Raw genomic sequence first — 8,453 nt, 5'->3', positions numbered from 1 at the left:
ACTTACCTCATGTTCTCAGACATGATTTCTGTTTTCTACTGGTCAGACAGTAAGCAAACCTGGGTGTGGCGACTGAAACTGAACCAAGAAAATCTGGTTAATCACAGTTTTCCCAAAAGACAAAGTTGGTATCTTGTTTTCCCTCAATTGTGGTATTTTGGCTGCATGTGGGCTCAGTTAGCACTGTTCATTTGTATCCAGAATGTCCTGGGTTGGAATCTAAGGTCCTGGGAGTTTGCATGCTCTCCCCTTTGCATGTGTAGATTTTCTTTCTGGGTACTCTGGCTTTCAACCCACAGTCCTAAAATATAAATGCTTGGTTTATTGGTTACTCTAAATTGCCCTTTTGAGTGTGTCTTTGGATAGCTGTTTGTCCTGTGTGTCTCCAAGTTGCCTTGTGATGAATGAGCAAATTTTTCGGGGTGTATCCTGCCTCATTCTACCAGCTGCACACTTCTTAGAAAGGCAGGTATAAACAATGGATGGATAAGAAAACTGCTCATCGTTTCAAAGACTATATTTACTCAGGTTATCTTTGTTTTACATTAAAATGTTTTGGTGACACAGTGAATGACAAAAAAAGGAAAAAAAAATCTTATCTATTGTCATTTAACACCAAACATTATCCTTTGAATAAGGAAAAAAAAAATCTTCCTGTGAACCTGGCAGCATTAAAGTCAAAATATGACTATGCACAGACTGCATGACAAAACTGTGCTCTACACCAAAGTGTTTCATCCAGCGTGTCCAGCTTTCCTTAACTGCCAATACTCTCCATAGGTCACAGACATAAAACCATAACTAATTTCGCAAAAAGCTAAAATGATCTTCACCATGAACAGTCCAGATATAAAAATGTCACCTGTTCATATCTGTGCATTAACAAAATAAAGCTTTCAAAAGGACACAACTGGTTAAATAGTTTTAACTGATAAGTCTTCCATTGATGAGATATTTGTAGTAAGGCAACAATCTGATTCGACACATAGAAAAAAAGTCAAATAGTGTCAGATCAGAACATCAAATTGTCTCTATTGAGAGTAAATAGAATAAACTGCTGTCTTTTTTTTTACTCCATTTTCCCCCACGTTTGGTAGAAGCCATGAAGATGCAGCTAAGGGGCTCCGTGGCTCTGGTGTCTCTTCGTGTGCAGGGCCAGGTGGTCCGAACGTGAGAAGCAGCGGCTGCACACGCCGCACTGGAAAGGCTTCACCCCGGTGTGTTTCCTGAAGTGTCGTGTCAACTCATCAGAGCGTGCGAAGCGCCACTCGCATCCCTCCCAGGAACACTGGTACGGCTTCTCACCTTTGCCAAGTAGAAATCAAACAGAGAAGCTAAAGCATACTCCACAACTTTTTGGGATTTACCACCCCCCCTCCCCATCGTCCCTTGAGGATATCAGCACTTTGTTGACAGCACACATCTAATAAAGGAGTTTGGAAAAGAAGAACAAAATTGATAGTACACCTCATCTGTGGGCTATAAATCACTGCATGCATCTACCACCTCCCCTCTCTTTATGAGAGCTGGAGGGTTTATGTGATTTGACAGCAGCAAGATGTGGGCCAGAGAGAATGAACATGCAAGCCAAGAAAACTTCTCTGCCTGGCAACATCATCATGTTCCCTCCCATTAGAAGATGTGGAGCTGAAAGGAGTCTACCTGTGTGGGTCCGTAGATGAGCCTTTAAATGAGAAGACTTTGTGTATACTTTCTTGCAACCTTCAAAAGAGAGAATAACTACTTTTAGATATACATTTTACAAAGTCCTATCATAACTGCCACCAGTACCACTTCATATTCTCACCTTCAACATTACAGTGGTGTATCCTGCGCCTTTCCAGATCAGGGTTATTCCTCCGGTTGTACTTGACCGGAGCAGACTGGGCCAACTCTGGAGACAGTGGGCCAACACATGGCGCTGTGTTAGCTGGTGCCAGGCTCAAGTTTTGAACCGCTCCAACAACCGGACTACGGCTGAATTTAGGAGTGTAATTTTGGTCGAGGTTCTTACTCAAAGAATTGCCGGAAGTCTGTCTGGATCCAGTGGAACTGTGGGTCTGAAGTGTTGTCTTGGAGGCAATGCTGGCCTCATAGGAAGGAGGAGGGGAGATGTTAAGAAGGAGCTCCTTGTTTACGTCTGGACTTGGAGGCTCAGAAGTTGGCGGAGATGGGGGCAAATAATTTGACCTAAACTGATGGCCAGAGTGATGATTAAATGGAAAACACTCAGTCACAGTCAGTGAACTGCTGGATAGTTCTCTTACGTTTAGATTCCTCACTGGAAGACTTAGTTGTGTGATGGGGAAAGAGTCCTGCTCTAAATCAGTGTTCAGCATCTGAAACTGGGGAATCTCTTGGAATTCTGGTGCTTCCTGCTTGATGAAAAAATTACCTGGACTGTCGACTGCTTTATACATTCCTGAGTACTCTGGCAGCATTGCTGGTGCTTCATTGCCCTGGCAGGTGGGGTGTATCAGGGAGGGCTGTGGCTCCATTTTGACTTGCTTCACAGTCCGGCATAGGCCAGGGTGCAGGTAGGAAGCATCAGGGAGGAACAGGCTCATGTTGACGCTGTAAGAAGTGGCGAAGTCCTCAATAAATGATGGCTCCAGCATAGAGGCACCATCCTTGTCAAACATTTTGGAGTCTACTGTATCCTGATGTATGTAGGCATCCATCTCGGCTTTAACCTGGTCAAAAAAGCAGAAGGGAAATACATTTTACTTTTTAACTCAAATAACAGCATTATTCACTTTAGATGGAGGATTGGTTTTAGTCAAACACGGGAACAAAAGGGCTAGACATTGGCCGGCTGGTGGTCATTCATTCAGATCAATTCAATTGAATTCAATTTTGTACTTTTGCAGAGGTGGTTGTTTCCAACCAGACTTTTTTTTTTAGTATGAAAAGAAATTTTCTGCAACAAGACATCAATTTGACCATCCTTTATACATTTCATTGAACTAGCAGAGGAAACCATTAAATCAGAAATCTCTTCAAGCAGGTATCATAATGGTAATTGAAAGCTTTAGATGATTTTTGTAACACATTTCACAGAAGAAAATCGCTGGTGACACCCATTCCTACATTAATTTTAACATGTAAATTGGCAACTTTCGTGTGAACAGAGGCGGAGCTAAAGGCCCTGATAAAGCCAATGAGTGGCCACCCAAACCTGGTGATTTGTTGTACCCATTGGAACACACTACAACCTCCAGAACATGCAGTTCACCTCTAAAACAGAGGGTGGCAGCAGGGATACTTGGTTTTTCAGTTGGCATTATATTAACAATAAATTGACAAAATAATGACAGTAATATTTTAAATATCTACATTAAATACTAAATGGGACATTTAAAGAATTAGTGCTAAGTTTTGTGTTTTTAGAGCTAGGTTTTGTGCTTTATGGGAAGGTAGTCTTCTATATTAGCAATGAAGAACCACTTCTCAACCAATTCAATGTGTATATTATGTAGAACAGTGCCAGTTTATAAATATGCATATTCATTTAATAGCCAGGGCTTTATGAAAGTCTGAATATGGATAAATATTGATGTTTTACAAGTTCATGTTTCTGTTGGTACATTGCGATAGGTGTAGACTAATCCTAAACTGGTGTTGGACCATGCCAAGCCACTCCAATGAAAATTCTCTGGGTCCACTACTGTGTGTGAATAACAATCAAAAGCAAACAACAAAACAGTGGTTTAAATGTCAGTCGAATAGATTAAGCATATTCCATTATGAGGTTTTTGAGACTGAAAGCATTTTGAGATGGTAGAAGTTTGTTTCAACTTTTTTTTCCTCACAGAAAAGCCATAATAACCAACTAATTCGGATTTATGCAAAATGAATATATGAGAGCTTTAAAGTAGCTACTAAAGGCAAGCTACTGATTGGTGATACATTTTAAACTGACATTAATTTTCACAAATGTTAAACATTGGTGCTTTTAAACATCTAAACCAGAAAGCTGAATTATGACCTGATTGTTTTTTTAATCCAGGACTAGAATTGCAAAAATAGTACCTTTTATTTATTTCTAGTATGTAACAAAAGGTTTCAAGAAGTGAAATCAAGAGGTTTTTTTTCCTGCTTTTGCTTCATTGCATGCTAAAAAGCAAAGGATCAAAAACACCTTGGGGCCTGCATGTAGGATACTGTCTACCAAAGTAAGATTTTTTTCAATAGAAAGTCATCTTAACCACAGCTCCGATTTACAAGCAGCTCCATGCAAATGCTCCAGCCTGCATGTAAACTATTTCCAAATACACAGCTGAAATTAGAACACCCAGTTGCTCTGCAGGACTATAGGCAGGACAAGTTTCTGGACGGGTGCACATCCCATTCATCCCAGCACAGCAAGTGAATGTCAACCTCACATATTAGGCACTAATCCTCAAGCAGCCATCAATATTGGATTAGATTTGATTGAAATGAAAATATTTATTTAACGCAGAATCAGTGCGTAACAGAAATATAAAATAAAAATAAAAGAGAGATACAGTGATGCTGTGAGGCAGTTCAAATACAGCCAACCTACCAGATTATAATCCGGGAAGGATGATATTCCCGGGACGACGTTACAAAGCACTTGTCCATGATCCTCACCCCTAAAACCGTCGGATGATGTCAGCGGCGCCGCTGGGTGGGTTTTATGGACAAACTGCGCGTCCTGCCCCGGAGCAACCCAAAACGAATTGGTCACGGCTGCGGCCATTAATATGGAAGACAGATTAAAAAAATAAAAAATAAAAAGATCTCTCAATGATTTCAGCACATATGGACTATGTTTGCATCGAAAACAATCCCTCGCAACAAGCTGTCAAACGCTCATCCTCCTCTGGTTTGCACTGGCTTGTCAAATTACGCAACGGCGTGATATCAGCGCGTCTGCAGGGCGGCACCGAACATGTGCAAAATAAACAGGGCGCACCAGGCGGCATTTAGCGCACAGAGAGCAATGAAGGCTGCGGGTGAGTGATTATGAGGGGAAATAAAGTGGAGCTTTAAAAAGTTCACGATGAGTCAAATACTCAGAAGTGTTAAGTTGTTTGCGTTCATGTTTGTGCTTGCCCACAAATAAGGTGACCTTATCAGCTGAACATTGGTTTAATTTCCAAAATAAATGGGATTTTCTAAACATTTTCTAGTTGAATTGAAAATGATAGCAGAGGCGTAGCCAGAAAATCCTAACAGGGGTGGCTAGTCAATAAACAATGAACTTTGAGGGGTGGCCGAAAAGCACCAGAACCTCAGGGTCAATCTACACTCTTCCAACAGGAACACGCAAAACATCCATATTTTCTAAATAAAGACAAACTGTACTTTCCTGCAGCCTTTACTAACGAATAGACACATATATTTAAACATGGGTGTTTCTTTAACTTTACACTATTGACCTTGCAAACTTGAAGAGAAAAATTATAATAAAATATAAGTTCTCAAAATGTCATTGGTGAGCATAACTAGTCTAGTTTGAAGATTCATAAGAGAAAACACTGATTTTTAAGACAAATTGTTTTTTTTTAAAACAGGTTTCCCAACTCGGCTGGCACAAATGTAATTTCCGTCACATATATTTGTAATTTATTCTAAAATACTATGATATACAAAATGTTTTTTCAGTGGGAGAACAATTTCATATATAGTTTTAACTGTTTATGCCTTTATTGTTATGTTCCCCGTAACCTGAGATATAGCATTGGAATCGCAAGATACATTTCAAGGTGTAAATACTTGTGTTTTTAATTAAAGGGGAGCATTATCTCTTAAGTTATGAAGGTTTTCATGAGTGATTAGAATTTTGCAACAATTTATTTAAAAACAAATGGTGTGGTGGAAATTACAACAATAGTGTGGGACAACTACAATTGGTTTAGAAAATCACATAAACAGCTGTATGACATTAAATACTCCAATTATAGTTTGATTATTTTACTGATATTTTATAAAATGATATTTTAAAACATTAAAAAAAAAATCTTTCTTTACTATTTCTTTTTATCATTTAAGATCAAAAGTCTGGGTATGGGACAAGCACAAAACGGTAATATTTACATATAAATGAGGCTGAAAAAAGGTGAAAAAGTCAGATTACTAAAACAAATGTCCTAAAACAGTTTCATTGTAAAGATAACTATAAAGGTTTGAAATGTCTCTTTTTACATTTTTTTCATGAAATATGATCAAAGGACATAAAAGTACCCGTAGTTAAAGAATCAACCATATATGCTGTGTGAATAGAAACAAATTTCTTTGAGATTTGAGTTCTGGGTAGAACATATTTCAATTGTCATTAAATACTTTTATCAATAATCATTCTGCAAAAAAAAAAGATATTTAAATCTACTAATATCCACATTTAATGAATTTTTATGTTATTATTAAAGTAGTTATTTATCCATGATTTCACTGAAGACTCCTAGATGACTTGCAGAGGCACATAATTTTATCTTTACCCCAAATATTTCTAAATTTAGTTCTGAAAAGAGCATGAATTCTTTATCTATCATCTTTAATGTTTGTATATTGATGTGCATAATTAACCGCAGTGTTTCTGTTGTCAAGTAGTTGTTAATATATGACAATTTTAAATGTTTAACAAGTTTGAACATTCCCCTTTAGAGTATTACTAATGTCACCGTCTGTATTAGAGGGGAAAATGGTAGGGGTGGCCACAGGGGTGGCCAATGATTGGCTAAGGGTGGCCATGGCCCCCCATCTAGCTAAGCCTCTGAATGACAGAAATATAAAGTAGATTTTTTTTTTACTTTTTTTACTTTTTCATGAGTAAAAAATGTATTTTCTAATAATTTCCTGGTCTGTTTATTCTTTTACCACTCATAGCTTTGTTGTTTCAAAGCATGGCAAAGAAAGGATTATTGAGTTCTATTGATTAATAGAAAGACACACATGTCATTGTGAGTTTCATTCATGAATGTAAAGTGAAACGAAAAATGATGGATGGCTTTCGTTTTTTGTTTTTTAAACGAGCATCTAATGTGTTATTCAATTGGAATGGAGGTCATTTTGCTTTGACTCTAACCAAATAAATATGTGTGAAATTTGGTGCTCCAGACCAAATTGAACTTCCTGGCCAGTATATAATTTTTCAGAAAAATCTGGAAAACTTATAGGAAATATTTCTTTCTTCAATTTTTATGTAATGAAATGCTAGAAAGTTTTAGGGGTATGCATGTTTTGCAAAACTCAATGGAGGCGTATGTAGGGAAATGAGTAATTTTATGCAAATCTCAGGGAGAAAAAATTATTCATAAAGCCATTTAACCCATGTTAAAAACTGCCACCATGGAGGAAAAAAATTGTGATGGACTCTGTCTATCACACTAAGCATGCATGGATATGGGAAGCTCCCCAAATGTATTAAAAAATAGTTTCTATTTGATGAATGGAACCGAATAAATCTGCCTATGATCGACGTCCAACCCCTGCCAGGCCTGGCTTTTCCTCTTTTTCTCCATTAGTCACTGACACCTTAATCTGAAATCCCATTTTCAGTGCATTTCTTTTCAACTTGGATTTTTTTTTTTTTTCTTTAATGATCCAGCAAGCCTCGGATCCTTGGTCTGGCATGTTAAAAACGCCACAGCGGTGCAGCTGTCTGTCAGGACTGCATGCTTGGTGCCAACATTCCTGAGCCTGCAGCGAAGCTCTCCGTTTCACGCAAATACATTGTGTTTCATACTTACATTCAGGAGTTATGATCTGATCTCTAACTGCAGTTGTTGGAATGTCGTCTTTAAATAAGTCTCCCTGAACACCACATGATGTACTCAGTTCACTGGCTGGTTTATAGAAAGTCTCTGTATTGTGTTTCGCTATCCATGGATTTGGCTCAATAATGAGCCTCTATCCCTCTTTTGATCCCAATGACAGAAGTTTTGTAACACAGCTTAAAAAAATCTGTATTCACTTGTTCATCTTTACCACGAAAGTAAGCATTGCATAGTGCAACATGTTTTGCTGTGTGTCATAACCTTAGCACGGATAGAAACCTGAGTGGGGCAGCTTTCATTGATTGATACATTCTGCATTAAAACTAAAAAGTGTATGTAAGATGTTTTTACATGAGACATTTATATTGCTGTTCTCAACCAAACGCTCCTTCTGGCAGTTCTTGTCCTCTTATTAAAATCCTGTAACTGCTACCCACTACAGGCTTGAACGAACATGTTCTAAATATCAGCATCACTGGGGTTATATAAGGTCAAACTTGTAAATGTTAGAGAACATACACCTAAATTGAACTAAATTACGTTTCCTCTTTATACAGTTTGTGTAGGAATGAGTTAATCCACTAACGCTTATTGTTTCTTTATTGTTTAAAAGTTGGAGAAAAAAATATATTTCTTTGTACCAAAGTAGAAATGTGTTATAAAAATTGCTAGAGGCCTTTTGGCATCAGAAACATTTCTTTTTGTTTTTTT

General features: G+C 37.9%; 1 protein-coding gene across 1 annotated transcript; it reads right to left on the bottom strand.

The window, feature by feature from the left end:
* On the bottom strand, positions 1–4,758 carry LOC107092948 (Krueppel-like factor 5). Its single transcript, XM_015387676.1, has 4 exons — positions 4,547–4,758; positions 1,808–2,693; positions 1,663–1,722; positions 1–1,305 (listed from the first exon to the last, which is right to left on the bottom strand). The coding sequence occupies exons 1-4, from the start codon at positions 4,721–4,723 to the stop codon at positions 1,115–1,117; spliced, it is 1,314 nt and encodes a 437-aa protein (XP_015243162.1). The 5' UTR covers positions 4,724–4,758; the 3' UTR covers positions 1–1,114.
* Positions 4,759–8,453: the final 3,695 nt, after the last annotated feature.

Source organism: Cyprinodon variegatus, unplaced genomic scaffold (genome assembly GCF_000732505.1).
Source record: "Cyprinodon variegatus isolate N-32 unplaced genomic scaffold, C_variegatus-1.0 Scaffold401, whole genome shotgun sequence".
Lineage (NCBI taxonomy): Eukaryota > Metazoa > Chordata > Actinopteri > Cyprinodontiformes > Cyprinodontidae > Cyprinodon > Cyprinodon variegatus.
The sequence above is the reverse complement of the archived record's forward strand: the minus strand, read 5'-3'. Positions and strand labels throughout refer to the sequence as shown.

Excerpts from the sequence above, each read along its gene's own strand:
- LOC107092948 (XM_015387676.1), bottom strand. The coding sequence starts at position 4,723 with ATGGCCGCAGCCGTGACCAATTCGTTTTGGGTTGCTCCGGGGCAGGAC. Across the intron at positions 2,694-4,546 it reads CCTTCCCGGATTATAATCTG|GTTAAAGCCGAGATGGATGC; the intron begins GTAGGTTGGCTG and ends TTTTTTGACCAG. Across the intron at positions 1,306-1,662 it reads TCATCTACGGACCCACACAG|GTGAGAAGCCGTACCAGTGT; the intron begins GTAGACTCCTTT and ends TACTTGGCAAAG.